The following is a 26,022-nucleotide window of genomic DNA, read 5'->3' on the forward strand; positions in this document are numbered from 1 at the left end:
TGTGCTCAATCTGAAACATTTTGAACATTTCTGCTTTTCTACTGCTTTTTAAATGGCCGTAAGCGGAGCCGCAGCTCTGTGTAAACACCCAACTTTGAATAGATATTGACATAAATATCTAAAAATCTAATAATAAAGGTAATCTAGGTAGGTTCTTGGCTTCCAAAGACCATGGCCCCCCCAAGTGGCTGGGCCCTAGAAAGCTTTCACACTTTCTACCCCTTATGGGCGGCCCTGCACCTCACATTATTTTACATGTCCAGAAGTTTGCATAATAAAGGCTACATATTAGATTATTATATTACTATATTACAGTGCACATATTCCTACATTTTACACAATTCTTATTATTTTTTATAAAGGCATAGGCTAGTATCATTCAAAATCGAATTTAAGAATAAAACAGGATTCTAAGTTAGTTTTTATTACCAGTGTTTTGTTACACTGAGAATGAAATATATTTGCTAAACATCTCTTTGATATATACTGTATACATAATGAAAACATATTTGATTCGTATACGACCATAGATAGTATATAAAAGGTCAGGATATCTTTTTCTCTCTAGTACCCACTGATGTTACAGAACTGGACATAAAACGGAATGAACATGATTAAAAAGTTAAAAGTTCAAGCATTCAACACATTGGATGGAACATGTAGCCTACATTTTGTCATGACATGGCAATTAAATTACAACTTTTCCTTTTGCAAATAGTTTCCATGAACTTCCTTTTATAATGCACATTTTTATTTACAATATTATTTTGTTACACTAGTTCCAACTGAACTTACTTTCTCAGTCAGGAGACAAACAGCAGAAGAACAACATACACCAACAAAGTATATCTAACCATAACGCACTTGTGACCGCTTATTACAATTTTGTGATCCTTTTCTCCCTTTTGGAACATCTCTGAGCTGCATATGTGTCAGGTGTAAGAAAGACTACCTTGACATTCAATTCAAGATGAGAACACCCTTTCCTAATTGTATGTGCCTTAGGGGTTTTCACACAAGTCACACTTCGTAATACATTTATTAAACAGGTCACAATGCACAAACTAAAACGTATCTCTAAAAGAAAAGAACATGGCACAATCAATCAAGACATATCCCTCCGAGCCATCTACCTTTGCTAGCAAGACATTCTATAAATTGTATTAAGAAGAAAAATGCTGGATTCAGAGTTGTCTGGCTCAGGTTACATGCACAGGTTCTTCTAGACTTGGCAGGTTCTGCAGTTTGACACATGGATTGTTCTTATGAGCCCATGAAAGATGGCATCTTTAGCAGTCAATTAAACGTTTTTTCTTGCTATTTATGAATACAGTCCATACAATTCATAGCTTTGTACAAGGCCGTATACATTTTAATCTGAAAAATGCTTCGCTCTACCAGACACAACTTCCAGTACAGTCGTGAATTGGCTAGTCTAAACGCAACCTGTTGTCCTTTATACCACAAAACAGACAAACAAATTGATTGGTATCATTCTTATGATGAACATGATGGTTATGTTGATGATTTAAAACATCACTTTAAAAAAATAACTAGAAAAAAAACTAGAACACATCCATCCATTTAATACATTCAAACATCTTACACTAAGATGGAGAGCTTGGAACTACGTTGCCTGTTCATAGGAAAACCCACGGTGAGTTCACAAAGATGAGTCTAAGCTGTGAATATGAACGCAGGCACATTTGTAGTTACGCCTGTTATTTAAGCTCAGCTAAATCAACCATGAATCTGAGCCTGGGACTCCCTCAGCCTTAATATAGACAGAATGATACATGGTGACCCCTGGAAAGGCTTCATTAGAGAGAAAGTTTTTTTTTTTAATTAAGCTGGGGAATATTTCTTATCCTGACCAGGAAATGGGAATTCAGGTGCCCGGTTGAAGTGTCCCGATAAGAAGATCCCCACTGTGCCGAAGATGAAGAGGAGAAGGGCCACCCAGAAACACACCTTGTCAATCATCTTGCCAATCAGTACCCAGCTTTCAATTTCCTTAATTTAGAAATCAAGTGAATAAAGATTAGAGTATGAAGATACCAGTTTAGATAAGGCAACTGTTGGAGGAGTAGAGAAATTTGTATGTGACACTCACCGATCCAATGTCATTTTGTTGTCTTTTACTCTCAGCAATGAAGTTGCAGGCATCCACACATTGCTTGATCTCAGGTGCAGCGTCGCCCAAACTCTTATAAAGGTTGGCTGTGCTACTGATATCCATAGTGTCCACTAGGGGGAAGAAGACACTGACAATTAGACAGCAGTATGCCCAAGCATTGCCTGATGCCATATTGTGAGACAATACTAATGAAGCAATTTAATACACCACGATCAGACCAAGCTACAGTGAAGTCCAGCGAAGCACCATTACAAATGTATATATTCTACTGGCAATATGGTAACATCTTTAACATATTCAGGCAAGCATTTGAGCTGGAGTTGTGCGACAAACATTCATGTGTTCCAAAAGTCAGATTTAAGACCTGGGTCACAGTTTTTAAACATGGACGTCTTACCCAGCGATCCATGGATAGTATGTCTCTCTCTTTGCTTGTCAAACATCATTTCACTGCGGGGTTGTTTCAATACGTATTCCTCTGCTCTCTGCATGAGGCCAAAGGAGCTGCGCCGGCGCTCCCTCACTCCGTTTACCTCTGCTGTCATGTCTGTGTCGTCCACCATTGGGTCCATGCCTAGGAAGCGAGGCACCATCTCCAAGAACAACTGCATGTGGAAAAAAAAACAGTTGTTCACATAAAATAACTCACTCAAACTTGACTCGCCTGCTCTGGATGTACTTACATGCTTGACAGTGTAGGACATGGTATGAGTGTTGGGGCTACGCAGGGAGAAGTTCAGCACCACAATTTGATTGGTAGCAATGAGTGTTGTGACAGACATCACAAAGATCAGGTACCTGAGGAAGACATTAGAGAAGATCTGTGTTGGAGAGGAGACTCATAACCATGTGGATGGAAGATACCAAAAAAGACTGCCGGAAACACACGCTGACTCACTTGCCGATGAGAGGGACAGAGAGAGATGTCTCAGGGATCTTCTGAGCGATAAGGAAGAGGAAGACAGTCTGGGCCAGCAAGACAGAGATGGACACAGTCAACTTTTGTCCCCCAGCTGTGAAGGGGACAACAGAGACTTAGGATACCACCCCAAATTTAAAAAAAATAATACCAATTTTGGGACCCAACACTTTCGGTACTTTCTGTGTGCTTGCTATATGTGCAGTAAAAATGCTGTATAACACATTTAAAAAGGCATTTTATAAACAGTATACCAGTAAGTAACATATAATAACATCTGGCTTTAGTTAGGGATAGGGGTAAATGTTTGTATTTTACAACATTTTAAACCATTATAATCTTTGTAATAATATCTGTAGTGAATAACACAATTGCTTTACAGACCTTGTGCAGGAAGGAAGTAAGCCAGGACGACCAGTGAGGAGATTAGGGAGCAGGGCAGGATGATGTTGATGACGTAGAAGAGGGGCTTCCTTTGGATGACCAGATTGAAGCTGATTTCCTGATACTCTAGGTCGTCTGGAGAATACCGTTTGTTGATCAGCTTCCTGCCTGGACGATGAACGATGGCCCACTCACCATTCTCTGCGGGGTGAAAAAAAATTTAATGAATAAGCTGCAGAGCAATTGTGTGCTTGAATATTGGAGTATTGAATGTGGATGTGCTGCACCTGTGAAAGCCTCAGGGTCAATGTCAACCCACTCAATTGTGGTGCTTGTTTCATCAACAGCCAAGATGAGGTCCACTTCATTGGCACTGTAAGTCTGGGATCTTGGGTTTGTGGCAGTGAGGACAGAATAGAACAGAAAACTAAAGTTAATTGGATATACTGTACCTTCACTTTTATGAGCATGTGTGTAGCTTTCTAAATGGTTCCATTATTTCTTTACCCCATACAGGCTCCAATTAAGACATATATATAAATTAGGCGATGATGGGAAACCCATTAGAGGGCAAAGAACATGAAAAAAACAACAACTAGTAAATCAGCAAGCATATGTAGTATATACTGTATATACAACATATATACTACTGTGTGTATATATACACTCAACAAAAATATAAACGCAACACTTTTGTTTTTGCTCCCATTTTTCATGAGATGGACTTAAAGATCTAAAATTCATTCCAGATACACAATTGTACCATTTCTCTCAAACATTGTTCACAAATCTGTCTAAATGTGTGATAGTGAGCACTTCTGCTTTGCTGAGATAATCCATCCCACCTCACAGGTGTGCCACATCAAGATGCTGATCTGACATCATGATTAGTGCACAGGTGTGCCTTAGACTGTCCACAATAAAAGGCCACCCTGAAATGTGCAGTTTTGTCTCACAGCAAAATGCCACAGATGCCACAAGCATTGAGGGAGCGTGCAATTGGCATGCTGACAGCAGGAATGTCAACCAGATCTGTTGCTCGTGCATTGAATGTTCATTTCTCCACCATAAGCCGTCTCCAGCAACTTCGCACAGCCATTGAAGAGGAGTGGACCAACATTCCACAGGCCACAATTGACAATCTGATAAACTCTATGCGAAGAAGATGTGTTGCACTGCATGAGGCAAATGGTGGTCACACCAGATACTGACTGGTTCTGAGTCCCTAGACCCCCAATAAAGCAAAAAAATGCACATTTCAGAGTGGCCTTTTATTGTGGACAGTCTAAGGCACACCTGTGCACTAATCATGATGTCAGATCAGCATCTTGATGTGGCACACCTGTGAGGTGGGATGGATTATCTCAGCAAAGCAGAAGTGCTCACTATCACACATTTAGACAGATTTGTGAACAATGCTTGAGAGAAATGGTACAATTGTGTATCTGGAATGAATTTTAGATCTTTAAATCCATCTCATGAAAAATGGGAGCAAAAACAAAAGTGTTGCGTTTATATTTTTGTTGAGTGTATATATATATATTGTATGTATATACACTCACCGGCCACTTTATTAGGTAAAGCAGTTCCATCTCTTCTTAACACATATAACTATATTGACCACCTCTACATGCCTAAATGCATTCATTTTCTGCCATGTGATTGGCTGATTAGCTATTTGCTTTTATAAGCCATTGAACAGGTGTACCTAATAAAGTGGCTGGTAAGTGTATATACACTCACCGGCCACTTTATTAGGTACACCTGTTCAATGGCTTATAAAAACAAAAAGCTAATAAGCCAATCACATGGCAGCAATTTAATGCATTTAGGCATTTAGACATGGTCAAGACAATGTACTGAAGTCAAACCGAGCATCAGAATGGGGAAGAAAGGGGGTTTAGGTGACTTTGAACGTGGCATGTTTGATGGTGCATGGCAGGATGTATCCATACTTTTATGTTGTTTACGCCAAACTCTGAATGGTTTAGAGTGAAAATCCCAGTAGATGAGCAGTTTCTGAAATACTCATACCAGCCCTCCTGGCACCCTCAACATTGCCATGTTCAAAGTCACTTAAAACCCCTTTCTTCCCCATTCTGTTGCTCGGTTTCAACCTCAATAAGTTGTCCCATCCAGGTCTAGATGCCTAAATGCATTGAGTCGCTGCCATGTGATTGGCTGATTAGTTATATGTGTTAAGAAGAAAATTAACTGCTGTACCTAATAAAGTGGCCGGTGAGTGTATATTTATTTAAATCATATAATTGCAACGCACCTGAATACTAGTGTGCAGTTTTGATAATCAAATGGGAAGTAGGTGATCTCAATGGCACAAGTGCTGCGATAGATAGCAGGAGGCAGCCAGTACATCCAACCAGTGTTGGAGATTAACACATTGGCATAGTAAGCCACATCGAATTTGCCATCAATGCTGCAGAGGATAAAGAACATAATCAGTTAGCACCTAAATTTGTTCCAAAAAAAGAAATAAAATTCATGCAGGAAAATAGTTCACTTATTAGTGTCTTACTTGTTCTCAAGGACAATGTCAGGAAGCCATACAGTCAAGCACGGGACACGAATTATTTCTATGCCATAATAATCAGAGGCGTTCCAGACAAGACGATAATCAGTCCATTGCTAGAGATAACATTGTAGAGAAAGTTCACAATTGACATTAAAAACAAGACCCAACTTAGGGGTGAATAAGTCAGAAGGACTGAGTCCTGAAAAATGAAACAACCACAACCAAAAGTCTTGCCAGGCTTCGTACAAACAAAACAAAAACAAGCATAAAAAGAGAGAAAACTTACAATCTCAATCCATACATTGGTCGTTAGAGTCTCCTCCTTTTCATTCTGTGGTGTGAGCAAAGAAGTTGTGTGAATATTTGAGCTGGTAATCATGTTAAGTTAATACTCCAGTGAACATTGTGTCTTTGTTGGACGAGCTCTCACCAGCGAGATGAGGTTAGTGAGCGTCAGCTTGATCTGAACCTCCACCTTGTCGACGGGTTTATCCACCGGACGAATATTCTTGTTGTAGCCTTTGAACAGATGACTGATCAGATGCGACTCTTCATTACACTGTACTGCAATGGAAAAAGTATGACATATGAATTCAGTTAATTTGCATACCTGTTAGAATTGTGTTTGATTATGTGAGGGGAAGAAAACACCTGATATAATCTACAGTGAAACGATGTTCATGTGTGTAGGGCAACAACCACAACTGCAAAAAGTAAGCTTGCTTTGTCAAGATTCATGAAATAACAAACAGTAGCTTAGTGGCTGACAGCCACTGTTATTTTAATTTATTTCATTTAACCTTTATTTATACTCAAGATCATTGAGGGTTGACGTTGACCCTCATTTCCAATGACGTCGAGACAAACAAAATTGCAAAGGAAAAAACAACATCACAAACACAATGTAGCCTACCATACAAATACATCAAATTCACAACAAGCTGATAAAAAGAGCCAAAACCATTGAACCATTTAGACAGTGATGTAGAATGTGTGCAATGAAAGTACAACATATTTTCAAACTAGCCTACAATATAGCCTTTTTCAGATAGTTACAGGTAGAGTTTGGCAGATTTTATATAACATGTCTAAATTTGTTAAAGGACATGAAGTCAGGTATTTATTTTATTTTGTTGCTGTAATTCGTTACAGGAGTTAGGGGCACTGAAGCTAAAAGCTGTCTTTCCAAGCTCATACTGGACTTGTTGAACATATAACATGAGCATGTCAGTGGAACATAACCAACTTTAGATGGAAATATCTGGGTTGCTAACATTACTCAGACAGTTTACTGACTTTAAGAGTCTTTGATACATTCACATGTAACAGTCTTTTAAGTAACAACAGTATCCTCAACAGACCAAGCTACTGGTCTTGTATGACCAGAAGGCCTAGCTTACGGTGGTTAGTGTTGTTAGCTACTGTTAGCAAACATTAGGCAGCTGCTGGGTAACTGACTTTATTAAGCCACTTTGGTGACTTTATCACTTTTCTGTATTGCTGTAACTATATACAGTATGTTATCCCTTACCATTTCAATGTAGGCCTACCCTATTTGCATAGGCCTAAATCCAATATAATATTGTTTTACAATCCAGTATTGGTAAGCCTATATGCTTTCTAATGAATCCCCAGCATGGTAGGCCTACACTTTAACCAACTTAAACCCATATTAGCCTTTACACTTTCGAAACAGATTTCACCTTAGGTTGATCTCATATACATTTCCATAGATTTTTTTAACAAATATTGTGGAATTTTAAATACATTTCTGAACATTGTATCCTGAATGAACTGAATGTTTTGCTGTGTGGTTGCACAAGTTTTGAGAAAAACACCACCCCCAGGACAGAGACATGAGCCAATGTAGAAATAAGACGCCTAAAACTGCACTCACTGTTATGGCAATGGTGCCATTGTGCAATATACTCCTTGGCTACACATTATGTCAGTAATAACTCCAAGATAAATGAAGAGAGAAAAAGGCAGAGGTTATTTCCGACCTGTAGCCCCTTCCCTTCCAGCTGTCACTATTTTGTAGCTCAGATTACACAGCAGCTGGGAAACTGTAAGATATAACTTTAAGTAACACCCAGGACATCTACTACACTACTTAAAATTGAATATCATTGTTAGGGAAAAAATAGTGAGAGTAACACATTCTACAATGCAGTAAAGTTGTCCCCTATGATCAATGTATTTATGAGTCTGCTTGGTTCAATCAGGCGCCGAAATGTCACATGAGCTGAAATAGTAATTCTCTCATGGGACAGTCTTTGTGATGTCTCACTTCCCAGGGGTTTTTCAATTGTTAATTATTGAATATTGTTAAATTTTACATTTTAAACTGTTGTAACCCAGAGAGAATGTGTTTCTCTTTTATCAAAATCCAGCAACAATGTATCATCGTCAAAAGACCAACATTCCAAAGAAAATCCATTTTAGCACAGTGAGATGTGTCAATCTAAAGTGATGGAGAGAGAAAAACACTAATTTCAAATTGAGGCCATGAGTTGCACGCTACTGTGACCTACTTCTAAATGGAGTTCAATCCACTGACTCACGTGGATCAGTTACATTATTGTGTATACAAAGTGTGGTGAATGTTTCGCGTGCTTTGACCTGGTCACTTTCCCGCAGATGAAACCTAAGCATGCTCAGAGAGAGAGAGAGAGAGTAAGAAAGAGAGAGAGGAAAAGGATGACGCCAGAGACAGCCTGCAGGTGACCACTAAGGGGACGATCAAAATGGTTTGGAATGTTTGGGAAACAATAGCCAGCAATAAATGTCAGTCAGAAAATGTGGTTGTTTGTATTTTGTGATTGGGCTGAAATGACCCTTTGAGGTCAACAGAAAGCAGACAGCATAACAGGTCAGAAAAACATGTCAACAGAGGTAAACATTGCAACATTTGTGTTTGACTGGATAGAAAGCAAGCCAAGCTCACCCTAAATGACCGTGTCCCTATGTCCAATGCACCCTTCTATTAATGAGACCATTTTAAACATGAGGAGCAATCTGACTGTGATAATGTTAATTTGATTAATCAAGTTACTACAACACTGGGTTCATCTGTAAGGGTTTAAATAGCTTGTCTAGGATGAAGTCCAAAAGGTTTGACCCAGTATAATTCCTAGCACCACAAGGTATGCCTTCTGAGGAAAGGTGAGCAGTGCTTGGAGATCATGTTTGAAAAATGGACCCCAACCTACAGCACTGTTCCCAAACTCCATGTGATATCGAAATAACATGATGAACGTACCCGGACGATAATATATATAGTCTAGCCTTTGCCAAGAAGATTAACTCAAGAAACACTTGCCCACAAGTGCTTCTTCTTCTAGTTGTAACCGCAGAGTTACAATGGGGAGAGAGAGGGGACATGCAGGGCTAGTTGTTTGATTCCTTGATGCTAAAATCCCTTTTGTTGTGTTCAACATACAAATTGAACTGACAATACTCTAAATCAGTATTAATGGGTTTGCAAGAAAGTGCACTTACTGTAAATGAGCAAAGACAAAACCACTAAATGCTTTGTATGTGGTAAGTGCATAGTCTAGTTCACAATAAAACTGATGACATACAGTATACTGTATATTGTTGATATACTGTATGTGTGCTCAAAAAAAGTTAAATAAGTTTTTCTTCTTCTTGAATTAGTTTAAATCAACACAAATTTGATCATTTACAACAGTATGTGTGTACATGTTTCAACCATTATTCAGGAGGTATAAAGTACAGAAAGCTATCTCTGGCATGCCAATCAATGTTGGAGAAGTTTCAGAGCTGGTTCATAGTCTGAACCCTGATCTTCTGCCTGCACGTGACAGGCAGAAGATTATTTTGATAGATAAGACAGCAGCAAGCCAGTCGACGAGGATGTGCCAAAAGCTCGCCCCTGCGCCACTTACCCTGAACCGTTAAAGTCCCGAGAATAGTTACAACTCCAAGAAATATCCCAAAACTGCGTGCTGCCATCATGTTGCAAGACGTCTCCCCTGCACGGAGCTACACTATATTTAAATATTAAGTTTGAGAGGGGGAAAGGGAGAGAGAGAGAGAGAGAGAGGGGGTAAAGACAGGTGAAGAGGAGCCCTAAATCGCCCCCCACCAAAAACCCCGGCTGTCGCTATGCATGGCTCAAATTACACAGCAGCAGCTGGCGAGTCACTAAACCAGGACTTCAAGTCAGACCCCGGTCACCCACAATAACCATCATAATGATCATTAGACAGATCTGTGGTGATGCCAGTTATGTTCCATCAAGGTATTTCTATGGGGGAAGAAGAGAAAAAAACGGGGACATTGAGACCTAAAGATGTTTATCTCCCATAAAGTATATCTCCAGTACCCTTGTAATATTCTATAAATGTTTAAGATGATAATAAATGTACTTTTCCCTGGGAAATTTCCAGCCTAGATTATATGTCTCTGTGAATGCTGTATTACAGGATCTGAACATGGTTTCACTAATGTGGCAACTGTTGTTAATAAACTGTCCAGGCTGACGTGAAGAACTGATTTTTGTCCTCAACAATTTGCCTTGGATGTCAGGACCTCGTAATTGCAACCATGCCATTGCATTGACTAAAATGCTGGTTGATGAGTGAAATTTGCCAGGCTCATAAATACACAGACTGGTGTGAGGGCAAATTTATTTGTAACCATCGTATTGATCTGTTTTTCTATATGTATATCACATCAGTTTAACACGTGTGCATTTCCTCTAAGAAATGTGCTGACAACAGTTGCTTAAACTAATTTAAGGTTTATTGTGGCTGACCACAATAAACCACAATGACCACAATAAACCCCTGAGACCTGTTTGACCATCTGTTAGTTGACACCCCCGTTGTTGAAGGGGGCCTTTAAAATCCCTGTCTGACCAAAATATAGGGTCAGTCCCGTCGGGGGCTGACCATGCAGGTTGGAAACTTTACTCTGTAACTCTGTTGTTTTATCTACTTTTATTAAATGGTTTATATTGAGAAGTTTCAGTTCATTTATTCCCACAAGGTTTAACTGATTAAAAACGTCCACGACAACTGGCAGGACTGGAAATAAGCCCTGTTGTTTCTCTTTACCTGTTTTTACATTTGTATATCCTTTATGTATGTTTGCATCCTAGTGCTGACTGTAATGCGAGACATGACAGATCACAGGTTTGACAGGACTCACCCTGTGGATGGCTGGACCCTGACCAACACAGTCACTCCCCTTCACCAATCACTGTGGAGGAGTGAAGGTAGGTTTCCATCCTTTCCTAGATGAATGCTCCTAGACAAGATGGGCTGAAGGGCTGCATACTGAAGGATTGTGCAGCTGAATTGGGTCAGGGTGGTGTAGTGGCAGTGACAGTTTCCTATAGGCATAAAGTGGAATTTAGGATACCAGCCTTACCCTCATTGAACCAGTGGCAAGGCACCTCGACTCTCCTAACTCATATGTTGTATGGATTTTTATTTATGGTGTCCTCATCTGCTTTAAACACAGTAAACGCTGTTATGGAAATTAATATTATAGTCATAATATAATATTAATATTATAGTCATATATAATAATCAAGTATATTTGTTTATGTAGCCAGATGCCATTGTGAATCTAAATACAAGTATCTAATTGCCAAAGAGTTTTGACCTATGTCATGGTGAAGGTTTTGTTTTGAGATACTAAAACTGCATAAGAGTAGCTATGTATGTTTTGACTTAGATGGCACCAGAGAATGATGTCTGTAGGATTATGATTAATATATCTGGCTGAAGAAGCTTTAGCCCTTCAGTCAGTTATATTAATCATAATCATACAATGAAAATGTAGCTTTTCTAGTGCTTCTTTATTTTAATTTTAGGCTGTTGTGTTGTTGATGTTTTGTTAATATCTGGCTGCCATGAATTGTTACATTGCCTTATATACAATTCAAGTACAGAGAATGAGTGTGCCCCACCAGTGGTATTGTATTTTGTGTCACATGGAATGGAAGGGGTAAATGAATTAGGTCATAAAGTCCCATTCATAACTGATTAAATATTTTCTTTCTTTCATCTCCTTTCAACCTGAAGTATCTGAAAAGAAATGAACTTTCTGAACATGAGGGTGTGTTCACAGGTGTTCCAGCCCTCCTGTGTGTGATTGTGGGTTGCAACCCATTATTGTTATGATGTTACACCTACCCACTGCTATGTATAACAGGCAAAGACATGAATTATATGTTTGAGGTATCAGTTGAGCAGATCCCACACACTCCGCCGGTTACCTTCAGTCCACAGCTGCATCACAATGTCTGGTATGAAGACAAGGAAACTTCTTTTGGGGGTTGTTCTCGGACTTCTTGCTTCTGGGGTTGTTCTTGGACTTTTTGCTGTTGTTCACTTAAACCCCGTTAATAGTAAGTGAAAGCATTTTTTCTTATTTTATCTTTTTTTCTAAGTGTATCTATCTTGAATGCTTACAGCAGCATTTTTGTTTTAGCTGAATATCTGTATAATTATGTATACATGATTTTGTTTTAGAGGATTAACTTTAATATTAAGACATTATATATATATATATATATATATATTAAGATTTTTCTGCTTTTATCTTCATGTAAGATAATCACTGCTGGTCAAAGAAATTTAAGGTATCTATACAGACCTCTGAAATTTTAGTAATATCCATGATGACCTTTTTGTGCATGATTCAGAACTTTCCCTGTGGCCACCTGCTCTCTTTGTTTCTATGTGTATTAACGTGTTTGTATTGAGATCAGCAAAGGAGCCATTACGCAAGGTTGGGCAACCGGTAGAATCAAAGGGAACACTGAACATGACTTGACATGAATGGAGAGAGCAGCTGGCGATTTGCATCTTAGGCATTTGTATTCTTTTATTTTCAATTCATTTTATTGTAATCCCTTTTTTACTTTACTGAGATTTTACAAAGCAGCAGATTATAATTTATTAGGGTCAGTAATGTAAGTAGTCCTTAAATAATTTACTTTGGTAAAAGTAGGCTACCACAAAAACAAAACCAAGTAAATAGCTCCACTAGCCTGGAAATCCAGACCCATATCGAGATGAGAACGATAGAGGGTCTGGCCACGATCAAGTAATTTCCAACTCAAGGGGCGGCTCCTACTCGTGCAATTCAAATGCCACTGCACGCAATTGGATAGCACTGCAACAAATCAGAGGAATGAACAAGGTGACGTATTAAGCCCCGTTCGTTTAGCGAACAGCGGGAATAACTGTTCAATTAAACTTTTGCCGTGGTTGGTCGGTAAAACAGAACATTCCTCTTACTTGCTAATGAAAGATCAGATTGCCGTCTTCCAAATCGTAAAGGGTCGCGGCCAAAACTGTCTCAAACTCAAACAACATATCCGTAGCCATCTTTGATGTTTTCTATCACGGCTCCGGCGCGTGCACGCACAGCACTGTCGTCATCCGGTATCGTTTGACTCTGGCCCGCCCATATCAGATAGAACCAATTGAAACGTAGCTCAGGATTTCTTGACATAGTTACATAATGAGCTTCAATGGAGAGTGTCCAGACCAACAGGCGCAGCAAATTTTATTTGCCAGCGCCTAGCGGCAGGTCTGGATTTCCAGGCTACTACTCCAATTAGCTCAGACTTGTACTAACAATTTAGAAGTGGCCCCCCAAAAGGTCACAAGATAAATCTGAGGGGCCAAGAGTTGATTAATGGGGTTCAATGTATTGTATTTTTCAAACTTATCTAAATCTAAAAATATAGATACAGATAAGTCTATATTTTTTTCTGAAATATATCTTATAGCTATCAAGTTAAAAGGGGCATAAAAAGTACATTATTTCATACATAAATATAGTAGAGTAAAAGTGTAAAGTAGTATAAAATGCGATCTTTTCCACACAAGCCATGGTTACGCATGCAGTTAAAATATACTTTTAAATGAGGGAAACCCAATAAATAACGTCTTCTTTCTTATGAAAACAGAATAAGTACAGTAATCAATTGTAATGGGTGTGTCAAATGTGCGGTATGCTCTCCTTTAAACTGATGCTTTGAGGAGGCTGCCTCTATTTTGTTAACCCACGCAGGTTCATCATTGCTGCTTGTCACCACACCTCATCGAAAAAGGTCATAACGCAAGTATATACAAGAATTTGGGGCGTAGCACAAAGCACATAAGCCCTTTGTGGTCATTTATGTAATACTTGAAAATAATTGGAAACTTTCCTTCCCACTCATGTCAAGGCTTGTAGGTTTACACTAAAGTTGACCTATGGTTTTTCCATCTCTCTTTGTCATATAGCTGTGACCCAGACCACCCCCAAAGCTGATGAAGTTCTCCAAGATGTCTCGATGGATGCGATCCTCAAGGATCCACCCTTTCCCCCTTCACTTAAGACTAAATCCCCCCAAAGAAATAGAATCTTTCCAGCATCCCACCAGCCGTCCTCTGACTCCAAAGTAAGTGACATCATAGAGGGCAGTTCAACAGGGGAGACCGGTGAGAAGTCTACAGCCTTTGTGTTGCTCCAGCCTGGAGGTGAATACCATGCCACCGCAACTAAGAGTGTTTCAAATGCTCACATCTCCACAGTGTCACCAAGGATCACTGATGTCTCCGGTTCCGATTCATCTACCACCCAAAATGCTCAGTATGGCTTTACCTCTTCATCTGAGCCAAATGAAGCCCTAGCAAAAGTCACCACAGTCCCCACCCCTGTCTCTCAAACTGCCCCTGTCTCCACCTTTGACTCTATGAATTCTGCTTTAGGGTCTTCAGATGGAGATACTTTTGGTCAGTACCATGCTACAAGCCCATCCAACACAGAAACTAGCAGTACATATTTAAGTCAAGATCAACAAATGTTCAAAGGAATCGAAGAATCAGACTCAGAATCAGGATCAGGATCAGGATCAGGATCAGGATCAGGATCAGGATCAGGATCAGGATCAGACTCAGAATCGGAATCAGGATCGGGATCAGGATCAGGAATATCAGAGGAAGATTCAGTTCCTGAAACAGCAAAAATTCATTTGGAGCATCCACAAAATAATAATGGTAAATATACTGTCCCTACCCAATAGCTTTGCCTTCATTTGTTGTTATTTTGTGTTCATTAATGTCTATAGAAAGAAGTTCAATCCTATGATTTTCTAACCCTATCCGTACTTCCACAGTGTTACCAAAGAAAACAGATGTCTCCGGTTCAGATTCATCTACCACCCAAAGTGATCAGTCTGGCTTTACCTCTTCTTCCGAGCCAAATAAAACCCTTGCAAGAGTCACCACAGTCCCCACCCATGTCTCTCAAACTACCCCTGTTTCAACGTTTGACTCCCTGAGTTCTGGTTTAGGGTTGGGAGATAAAGAGATGTTTGGCCAATACCATACCACAAGCCCCTCCAACACAGAAACTAGCACTATATCATTAAGTGCCACTGCTGCTTTTATCACACACAACGATACACAAAGGTTCAAAGGAATTGAAGAATCAGACTCAGAATCAGGATCAGGCTCAGACTCAGAATCAGGATCAGGCTCAGACTCAGAGTTGGGATCAGGATCAGGATCAGGATCAGATATGCCAGAAGAGGCCTCTAGCTCCAACACAGAAGCTAGCACTCCACCATGTGTAAAAACGCAGTTTTTTACAAATAACAGTGGTAAGTATCCTGTACCTTCTCCTATACCTTCCAGAACAATTATTAGCAATTTGTATAGTATATTAAGTGTGTGTGTGTGTGTGCGTGCGCGTGTGTGTGTGTGTGTGTGTGTGTGTGTGTGTGTGTGTGTGTGTGTGTGTGTGTGTGTGTGTGTGTGCGTGTGTGTGTGTGAGAACAGAGAGATCCATTCACCCATGGGTGCTACAACGCCTCCAGGCCTGCTCTCCCCTTGTTATGTTTCCTGGGTATTTCTACATACAACAGAGCCTTACCACTTCAATGGCTTCAGTAGTGAGAGGTCTGCAGACCGCGGTCATAAAATCACAGAGACAGAGGCATGGATCCGCATCAAGATAAGTCAGAGAACTTTGTTTGTTTTCCAACTGAAGTGGATAATGCGAACAAAGGCACCTCTAAAGAGTACGAATCAGACCGTCAGGACATTTAACTCACTACAAATCCAGAGACTGAATATGCTATTATAATTAGTCCTGTGAGTAATATAAATAGTGTCACTGTGCTGTGACAAGGGCAACGGATGGGTTTTTGGAATGTGCCATGTGAGTTGCACAGAATGTGATGTACTTCTAAATATACATTTAGGGAAACAGAGATGAGCTTCTTTAAGGTAACTAGAGCCTCCAGAAGGCAGATTGTGTGTCTCACACCCGGATAGAGCTCAGAGAAAGAAGAAGGGCTGTATATGTCCCGCCTAAAACACAGTCTCTTCCCAGAACAGTTCTGCAGTATGCTGCCAAACTATACGCATTATGGCCTAAGCAAAACATGGGGAAATCACATGGGCAAATATTAATACAAAGGAACTGTGCAGCAATGTGTTCAGTTCAGGTTGGTGTTTTCCCCACTACAACCAGTCTGTGTGAAGTCCAGTGTTTGCTTCTTCAGTTCAGCTGAAGCCAAGAATTTTTCTCTCAACTCCACCTTCACGATAATTGGCATGCAGTGCCACGGAGGCCGAAGAGTTAGACAGGCATGTGTAACTGTTTTTATAACAAGTGCTGAACATGTCCAGGGATGCAAGCCATTGCAGAGTAAATGTGATTGGACCAAGAACTGTTTGAAATATGCAATGACAACATTTTTTAAATGGGCAGTCACTGTTGTGTCATCCATAGATAGGGCTTCAATAACTGTTAAACTGTGCACCAATTAACACCCATTCAATCTCACAACGCAAACCTCTGCTTACGTATTAACATTCCGTTTGTTCGCGCTTGTTACACATACAAGTTTTAAAACTTTCAGACTAAACTTGTACATTAGCCCACAGGCCACCAGGGGTCACACCCACAAGAACCAATTACATCACCCTTGTATGCCTCCTGGCGATAGCTGAAGGTCAGATGCGTTATGTTTTGTCCATTCTTCCGTACGTACTGTATGTCCTTCCATCTGAGCCATTCTTGTGAGCTCAATATCTCCTGAACCCTTGGCGGGATTGTATTCAAAGTTTGCACAAAGTCCATTCTGATTCAAGGATGAACTGAATGTATTTTGGAGGTCAAAGGTCAAGGTCACTGTGACATCACGCCTCATGTAGCAATATTTCTAGAACACTTTGAGGGATTTTCGTCAAATACGGCACAAACTTCCACTTTGATTACAATATAAACTGATTTCATTATGGGGTTCAAAGGTCAAGGTCAAATGAACCCAATATTGAGTGATATACTAACGCTTTGAGTGATTTTCTCCAAAGTTTGCACAAGTCTACTCTGACTCGAAGATTAGATTTTGGTGGCCAAATATTAAAGGTTACTGCGACATTACATACTGTATTTTCAGTTTGCAGTGACCTTGTACCATATTGTAGCTTCTTAGGAGCTTTATCCTTCTTTGAAGCATTGCCTACCGCCACTTTTCTCACCACTGTTGCCATTACACCCAATTGTGTAGCTCTGTAGATGCCTGTTCTTGGCCAATTTATTCACGCGACCAAACTGGATTACAAGGCTAATCCTGGTGCTGTGGCTGAATGTTTTGTCTCCTGATGGAATACAAGTGCGGTGATATCTGACAGTGACAAGATACCTCTTCCCCACCTCCAAACACAAACACAGCACAGACAGTGTGAATTCATACCATGTGCTTTAGTACTGATTACTTGTGCATCATGTCAAGAATATATATTTTTTAAGTTATTTATTTATTTGACGACATACAAACAATTCTTACAGTTTTTTTCGATCGCTAAACCACAGTGGGCACAACTGTAGCTCAATGTGCAAAACTCTAACTACAGTCTGCACTACCAACAGTCATTGGAGCTGAACAGTTCACTTGAGTGCAGCAAACACTATGAACCAGCCTCATTGAGATAACACACACTGTCACTCAGAACCTGCTCAGAGTACAAACACTAGCATCAAACCCCAATACACAAATTACAAACTTTTAATCTTTACAGTTTGAATAGTATGAGTTATTTCACACAAATTACATAATAGTTTCTTTGATGAAAGGGTGAAATTCTTTCACATGAAATTGTTTATTTTATAAAATACCATTTTTTTTAGGAAAACAAAAAGAAATGAAAATCAGACGTTTGCTTCAATAGATACACATTTTGTATACTTTATTGAAAACATTTCCAAATGTAGTATTTATCTGTGTAAATATTCTAAAATTGTAATACAGAAATCAATTCCTGTAATGTTGTCATTTACTGTAAGGATGCAACTCTAAGCTGTTTGTTTGCTGGAAAATTCGTATTACAGATGCAACTTTAGATTTTTGCAGATTGGGTTGCACTCTCAACCCTGCCTCTCTCAATGAGAGACCATGATTCACAACAGGGTCTATCAGTGTTGCCCTTACTGTATTTCATCAGACATTACAGCTATGTCTTCTAGGTCTTCCTCCACACATCCACACTCTCACTGCCACTCTTCTACCTCCAACAACCTGTCTTCCTGGGTCCATTTCCAAAAAAAAATATATTTTTGAGCTTTCCCTTTATACTGTATATGTTCACTAACAAGTCTAAACAAGACATCTTAGTGTTTGAGTTGAAATTGCAATCCGCAGTGTTTGAAAGGGATTAATTCTGTTTTGAATGTGTGGTTTATAGTTGTGGCAGCAGTGTGTTAGCATTTGAAAAAAGTGCTGGAAATCCACAGTGTTGTGCAGGCTGTGGTTAAGCCATGAGATAGGTGTGTAGAGGTTTGAAGGTTGTGTATAAGCAATGAAAAACGAGCTAAAATGAGCTACAGTTTGGTACGAATGAACCGCTGCTCTGCATACTGTTGTTAGAGTTTTGCACTTGTCGTTCCAGTTGTGCCCACTGTGGTTTAGCAATCGTAAAAAACTGTAAAACTTAATCTATTTTGATTTGATTCCATCGGAATATTCAATTAGATCTAACTGTGTGTAGTGAATCAGCTCTAGTCTTCTGAAAGGGTCACATGTTTTCACAGGGATTCAGTCCTCTGTCAGTTGCTGCATATTTCAGACGGGATAGTCCATTGGTTGTACAGAGTAAAAGCCCCATGACGGGCCCCTCCTAGCCAAGTCATTAATGCCCCTGCTTTCACAATTTTCCCGCTCCTCAGCTGCAAAATACCATTGTTAAGTCCCTCCTCAAGAGCTCACATGTGGTACGGCTTGAGTATGGAGTTCAACGCCTGCTTACCTCCCCCCACAGCAGCAGCAGGCCCGCTGATAGAGACAAATCACTGGGCTTCCCCTGATAGTGATAATCATGGGAACACCCTGTGTGCTGCATCAGTCCTCCTGTTTGATTGACACGCCTTAGACTTTGGACTTGAATAATGGAATCATTAAATCATATATAGTAAGAAGTCCAGACGGATATTATGGAATATGAACAAACAAAAAGAGGAAATAATGTATTTGTTTTCTTCTCCAAAATAGATTAATGTGTGCTCTTACTATAGGTTTTGTAGAGCTATAAAATCCTTTGTTAATCAATAAGATCAGCCCGGATGGACATCTTTGTTCCCTATTGCAGTCTCAGCTAGGATAAGCCTGGTTAGACTTTGTTATTCATTGACAAACATGGATTTGGTATCGCATTGCTGTCTGTTGTCCCACCGAAAGGAGTCTGTGTTGTCCAACCAGTAAATCAAGACTGAGGTTTACTCCAGGCTGGCCTGACTTTAACAAGGTTATAGAGATTTACTTAGATTTTGTTTAATATTGTGCTCTCACCTAAACAATGTGTTTTCAAAAATCTGTGAAAGCGCTGCTGCTCAATGGTGTGTGTGTGTGAATGAGTTATAGCGAGAAAGAGAGAGAGAGAGAGAGAGAGAGAGAGAGAGAGAGAGAGAGAGAGAGAGAGAGAGAGAGAGAGAGAGAGAGAGAGAGGAGGAGGGAGGGTAGTGGGAGTAGTGGGAGGAGAAGAGAAGGGGTGGAGAGGGAGCAAGTGTTTACTCGAACTGACCATGAATATCACACACATGGAAGATGAATCTGAGGGAAGGGGGTTACTGAAGGACAAGCTGCTCATGCTCTGCTTTATCAGGCAGTGGCTGTAATTGACTGATCTCTGGACTCTCAGATTGAGCAACACAACAAGGGGACAGACAGCTCTAAAATCAGTTAGAAACCAGGGCAGGAGAGAGGAAAGACGTGAATCAAAGAAAGTCAGGGAAGGGGCGGAAAAAGACCAAAAGACAGGAAGAGCCGGCTGGGTTGTATTGGTGTGACGAGGGGAAGTCAGCAGTTGTTAGACAGAGTTAATCATTAATACAGGCTGTTTGAGGTTGAAATGTTTGAGAGAACGTTTTATTTAAGAGAATGAAGGATTTGAGAGAACGCTGGTGGGAGGCTCAGAGGCAGGGGTCCGGCGCAGAGTAATTGTGGTGACAGCCTGTGCAAGGGGACAAGGACTCATGTGAGACACGGAGGAATGAAAAGATAGAGACAAAGAGAAGGAACAGAGAGGGACTGGCAGACCCGAAACTGGACTTCAGTATGGGTGTAAAGAGCAAGGCTGCGGCTGCTATCTTAGTCCTGCTGCTGTTCCTCGGCTCCCTGTGGTTCCGTGAGTATTTCTGTGTGTGGGCATGTGGTGTGTGATTGTGTGTGTGCGCTGTGTATGTATATATATATGTGTGTGTGTGTGTGTGTGTGTGTGTGTGTGTGTGTGTGTGTGTGTGTGTGTGTGTGTGTGTGTGTGTGTGTGTGTGTGTGTGTGTGTGTGTGTGTGTGTGTGTGTGTGCGTGTGTGTGTGTGTGTGTGAGAGTGTTATACTATTCATTTATACAATCCCTCCCTTGTATGCTATGCATGTGCTCTAAGTCAGGAATGTGTCACATGGCGTGGTTGCTGCTGAACCAAGCATGGTGGGCAAACCACTTTTTGCTCACTCCCTTGAGTGTATAGTGAGAATACCTTTATCAACCAGACAGACATGTTTAGGATTTGACATGTTATTGCAACGATTAATGACAAATGACTCTATACACTATTTCTGAGCTTTTGTCACATGAGATAATTTATTGCCTCAATACAGAATATGTTTATAGTTTTTCCACAAGATATTTTGTAGGCAAAGGAATCTGTGTCTATTCGAACAAGTCTCTGAAAGTATTTAACTGTATCGTTGATCTGTCTTAAGTCTTAATTTGAATAAAAAATCATGAAAGAAATATCCTTTATTATAAGAAATAACATAACTTTAATAGTTCCTTTCCGTTTACTCAAATCTGACATTTCATAAATATACATTTATATGGGGATTTTCTTTTCAAATAAACTGATAAGAATTGAACAAGGTTGAACTTGGACCATGTAATATTTTTTCTAGATAAGATTAAGTTCAAAGATTTGAGGTGTTTCACTGAGTTTTCTAAAGTGAGCATCAGGGTCAGGGTCAGGGTAAACTTTATTGTCCTGTTAAGGAAATTTGTCTTGGGCATTGTGCTAAATTTTGTTTAACCAGTAGACAACAACAATATGACACAGTAAAAACACAGTAAAACCTACACATCGGACAAAGCTAAAGCAACAAGAACATCACACGGTAATTCTAGGACATAAAAACATTCGGACAATTTAAAGTGCGAGGAAAGTGCGAGAAAAAGTGCCTGAGTTTATTGCACACTGCTCTATTGCACGCGGTCTATTGCACTAGTTAACCAGGCCTATGGACATTAATGCATTTAAAATGCTGTACAGTAGAGTGCTTGTGTCCATTGCCCTATGGGCTATTGCACTAGTTTTTATGATTGTTCAGAAGCTTAATAGACGCTGGTACAAACGATAATTTAAAACGGTTCGTTTTCCATCTTGACATACGAAACCTTCTTCCTGATGGAAGAAGCTCATATTCAGAGGATAGTGGATGAGTGGAGTCTGAGGAGATTTGTATTGCTTGAGTAATAACTGACTGGTTATACAATTCCTCTATGGACTCATATTGTTTTATTCCTATGATCTTCATGGCTGTTTTGTGCATGCTCCTAAGTCTGTTTTTCAGTTGCACTGTTAGGTTGCCATACCAGGCTGTGATTCCATATCTGATTAGGCTCTCCAATATAGCTCTATAGAAGATTAACATGATCTCACTACTAACCCCATACAGTGTCAGGCGTCTTAAAAAGTACAATCTTTGTTGCAATTTAGTGCACAGTTTATCAACGTGTGACTTCCAGCAGAGTATATTATCAATATGGACGCCAAGGTATTTGTATGTTGTGACTTGATTGATCTTTTGTGTTTTAATATTTTTTCTAGATAAGATTAAGTTCAAAGATTTGAGGTGTTTCACTGAGTTTTCTAAAGTGAGCATGAGCAGCCAGCTCTCCGTCCTCATAGTAACTCATATAGATTACTTAAGTTTTGATATGGCTCTCAGTCTGTAGTGGCAAGTCTTCACATTCCTCATGGCATTTCTGGCAACATCTACTTTAGGCCACTGTCAAGTTAGTAATAAATGTTTTGGCAGTTGTAGCTCAGAGAGGCTATCTGGCCAAGCTACATTCCAGGGTTAGTTTTGGAGACGGATGTCTTTGGGGGTTTCTGTAGATGGCTCAGTAACTTTAGTCGCTTCTTCAGTCACTTTTTTGAAATGACTGGCAGCTTCGGTGGCTTTTCATTGTAAGGCGGTCAGATTCACCGGTTTCTAATGTGTGGTCTGGTGACCTGCGGGGGGCCTCGGATGTAATGCCAGGAGGTCCTAAACAAAACAGTTTGACTTCAGTAATTTCACTCAAGATAAACCAGTGTGTGTGTGTGTGTGTGTGTGTGTGTGTGTGTGTGTGTGTGTGTGTGTGTGTGTGTGTGTGTGTGTGTGTGTGTACACTGCAGAGACGTTTTGTTGGAAAACTTGATGGGGCTCATAATTGATCAAAGCAACTTGTGCACATGATTTGTGCTGAGGAAGTCACATTCCTCAGTTTGACTGGTCACATGCTGGAATTAGCTTATAGTAGGGTATAAAAAGCAATATCGCAATCTGCTGGCAAAATAATGGTATTTGCTGCCATCATAATGCTCATCTTTGTGCTATACACTGTACAGTATGACCTTCAATCCAACTGGAATTCCTCACGAATGTAATAGATCTGTCACATGACAGTGATACTTGTTGTGAGAATTGAGCCATTAAAATGAAAGGATACTTTCTATTCATCTAAAAATAGACTGTATATAAAAACCATAATCTATATTATTTTATAATAGGAATATATGTATCAATAAGAACAACAATACAACAACAAAAATGTGACAAACTTGTAATGCAGTCCTGCTCATTGTAATCTACTGTTATGGTTCACTCTTACTGCTCACATCCTTTTTCTTTTTGGCTGCAACAGGCTGCTGTTCAAGGAGACAAATTCCTGAAAACTGACTGTACACTTCCTGTGAAGCCAGAAAGAGCCACAGTTAGTTGTTGTGTAACTCCAGGATGTATTAACAAGCCACTCTTCACTTACAATAACTATAATACCTATAAAGGGGATATGTCAATATTGGGTTGACAACTTAGTTCCGCTTGCTGCGGGTTTAACTGTCCTATCGACCCATAACTATTAAAGATTAATGTGGAGATACAAACCTATAAATATTTTATTTCTGATGTGCTAGGTGCACCGTACATAGCAGATTGTCTTCAGGTTTGAGTGGTAAAGTCTGTGCATAAACATAAACGGTGCTCCTGTTTCTCTTTTCACTTCCTCATTTAGAGGGAGGCTTGGATTACCACTGGGATTCCTGTTTAAAAGGCTACAATCAGGTGAACACGGTAAGAGCACATAAGCAGATTGTAACGCATTCGCCACTTGGTACATTTCCTCCAGAAGGTTGATTTTGTGAAGCAGATGGCCTATTAGAATGTGGTGAATCACTTCCACATTCTCTCTTTCTTTGTCCCCTGTCAATCGCCCCCACACTCGCACACCTCCCATCCCCCCACTGTCAGCAGCTCCACCAGCTGTACAACAGCAGTGGGGACGAGGGGGCTGGGGGCCTGCAGGTCTTGGAGGGGTGCCCTGGTCAGACCTTCCAGGTTCCACTGCTGCTCTCCCACTTGCGGGATGCGTCTACCCAACCCAATGACGTCGTGATTCAGCCGTATCTGGCCAGCTGGGACGAGCTTGTGAGGTAAGATCATCAGATATAGAGGCAGTGGAAAGATAAATTGATTTACGACCACTGTAGAAAATGTAGTGAAGCAAAAGTATTTATGGTTTCTAAGAACGATCTGGACTTTGTAAGATGATTCACTCTGCTCTGTGTTACTCCTCCAGCTTTATGGAAGCTCTGGGCCCAATGGTTAAACTGATATCTAACGAAATAGAAAGCAAGACCACTATAATCCGCCAACTGGCCTTGTTGTCAGAGGAGAGCCCCGAAGCAGAGCTGGGCCCAGACGGACACTCAATAAACACTGCAAACACAGAGGCTGAGACCAAGACTAATCCGGAGGCCTCGAAGCACACTGGTGCTTACCACTCTGTACGCTCTATGATCTTGTCGGAGCTGAACAGTGGATTGGTGGACTTCAAACACCAGACTGAGTCCGGATGCCGGACACTCCTGCGTCTGCATCGGGCTCTGCTCTGGCTGAAGCTCTTCCTGGAGAAGCTGGCAGAGACGCCAGTGTCTGGCCGGCTCAGGAGCCCCTCGGAGCTGTGTCGCGAGGCCTACCAGAAGACCCTCGCCAAACACCACAGCTGGTTTGTGCGCAGTGCAGCCGAAATGGCCTTCATCGCCCTGCCAGAGCGGCGCTTCTTCTTTAGGCTGGTCTGTGTGCAGAACCAGGGGGAGCTGAGCGCCATGCTAAGCAGAGTGGCTCAGACCATCGATAAGGTTTACAACAAGACGCAGGACACTCTGGAAGAATATGGCATGCTGGATCTGCCATAGAAAAGACAGGACATGCAGCCTCTACGTGTTTTGTACCATGTTTTGCACTGTCCTCACCATAACCTCACACATAAAAGTCTAGCTACAAACGAGGTGTAAGCAATCCCAAGGAAACATGAATAGACCTGATTCTTAAAGTTTACCATCATCCCACCCAACCATAGTGCCTTGTCAACAATCAACTGAAAGTCAGTTTGCTTTCAGTCTAAAGACATTCCTCATCAAATTTCCTGTGACGATGTCTCGGCTTGTCCTCAATTTAGAGGCATCTTAAGGCAGCTACTATTGCTTTTATGCTGGCCAAACACAAACTGTGAACTATAAAGCAGATGGACACGATACCATCAAGACTACACACCCAAATGACATGTCCCCTGTGCAACAGGGGAAGTGATTTTGTAAGGCTTTACATCAGGTTTTTGTGCCTACCCCCATCCCATATGTGATTGGCCATTTTTGCTTTACATTCATAATTCAATTGAAAATGACTGGTGTTTTACACATTGATAATGACTGGTGTTTTACACATAGATAATGCTTGGTGTCTTAATATGCTACCTCAGAAGGTCTAGACGCCTTATAGACTTACAATCTGGGACCAATCAATCCTGATTAAAGAGGTATTACACACACAATCAATGTGCTGAAAAAGAAAATATATATATATATGCAGTGGTTCACACACTGTGGTGTGAGCAACGAGTATTAATTTCTCAGTTTTACACTGTAAGTTTTTCTATCATGTTTATAATTAATAAATATATGTGTGGGTAAAAAAGAAGAGAAAATCCATGTCTGTTTTTCAAAGTACTCGGGTCCGGTAATGCTTTCACTTGTCTCGCGAAGCCAGACCAAACTACAGCAAGTAGTATGAGCTTTCACTTAACCGTTGTGTAATGTTATCCACCATCCAGCAGAGGTTCCAGTGCTCTGTTGCAGGCTAATCTTCACTTTCCCACTACCAGTGTGGATATAATCTGTTGCTCTGTGTCCCGCTCTTACCTGGACAACGTTTTTGAAAATGGCCTTGCGGCATCATGAACTGCTTTTTTTTTTTAAAC

The 26,022-nt window shown here is 40.4% G+C and overlaps 2 protein-coding genes across 6 annotated transcripts; one reads left to right on the plus strand and one right to left on the minus strand.

Annotated features, from left to right (window-relative positions):
• Positions 1 to 1,621: 1,621 nt before the first annotated feature.
• On the minus strand, positions 1,622 to 9,994 carry chrne (cholinergic receptor, nicotinic, epsilon). Its single transcript, XM_080040633.1, has 12 exons — positions 9,882 to 9,994; positions 6,401 to 6,534; positions 6,257 to 6,301; positions 5,974 to 6,083; positions 5,719 to 5,874; positions 3,728 to 3,828; positions 3,441 to 3,641; positions 3,036 to 3,150; positions 2,821 to 2,935; positions 2,535 to 2,742; positions 2,114 to 2,247; positions 1,622 to 2,013 (listed from the first exon to the last, which is right to left on the minus strand). Exons 1-12 carry the CDS (start codon positions 9,949 to 9,951, stop codon positions 1,846 to 1,848), a joined length of 1,557 nt encoding a protein of 518 aa, XP_079896759.1. The 5' UTR covers positions 9,952 to 9,994; the 3' UTR covers positions 1,622 to 1,845.
• Positions 9,995 to 12,195: 2,201 nt separating this feature from the next.
• On the plus strand, positions 12,196 to 25,731 carry gltpd2b (glycolipid transfer protein domain containing 2b). Of its 5 annotated transcripts, none has more exons than XM_080041147.1 (6): positions 12,196 to 12,355; positions 14,247 to 15,002; positions 15,122 to 15,607; positions 23,779 to 23,837; positions 24,015 to 24,196; positions 24,343 to 25,731. In XM_080041147.1, exons 1-6 carry the CDS (start codon positions 12,247 to 12,249, stop codon positions 24,959 to 24,961), a joined length of 2,211 nt encoding a protein of 736 aa, XP_079897273.1. In that variant the 5' UTR covers positions 12,196 to 12,246; the 3' UTR covers positions 24,962 to 25,731. The 5 variants fall into 5 exon arrangements, with proteins under 5 accessions (XP_079897273.1, XP_079897274.1, XP_079897275.1 ...); XM_080041148.1 differs by having other exon boundaries at positions 24,018 to 24,196; XM_080041150.1 differs by lacking the exons at positions 12,196 to 12,355; positions 14,247 to 15,002 and adding an exon at positions 15,786 to 20,633 and having other exon boundaries at positions 15,466 to 15,607.
• Positions 25,732 to 26,022: the final 291 nt, after the last annotated feature.

This window comes from Ammodytes marinus (genome assembly GCF_949987685.1).
Source record: "Ammodytes marinus genome assembly, chromosome: 14".
In the NCBI taxonomy this organism is placed as follows: domain Eukaryota; kingdom Metazoa; phylum Chordata; class Actinopteri; order Uranoscopiformes; family Ammodytidae; genus Ammodytes; species Ammodytes marinus.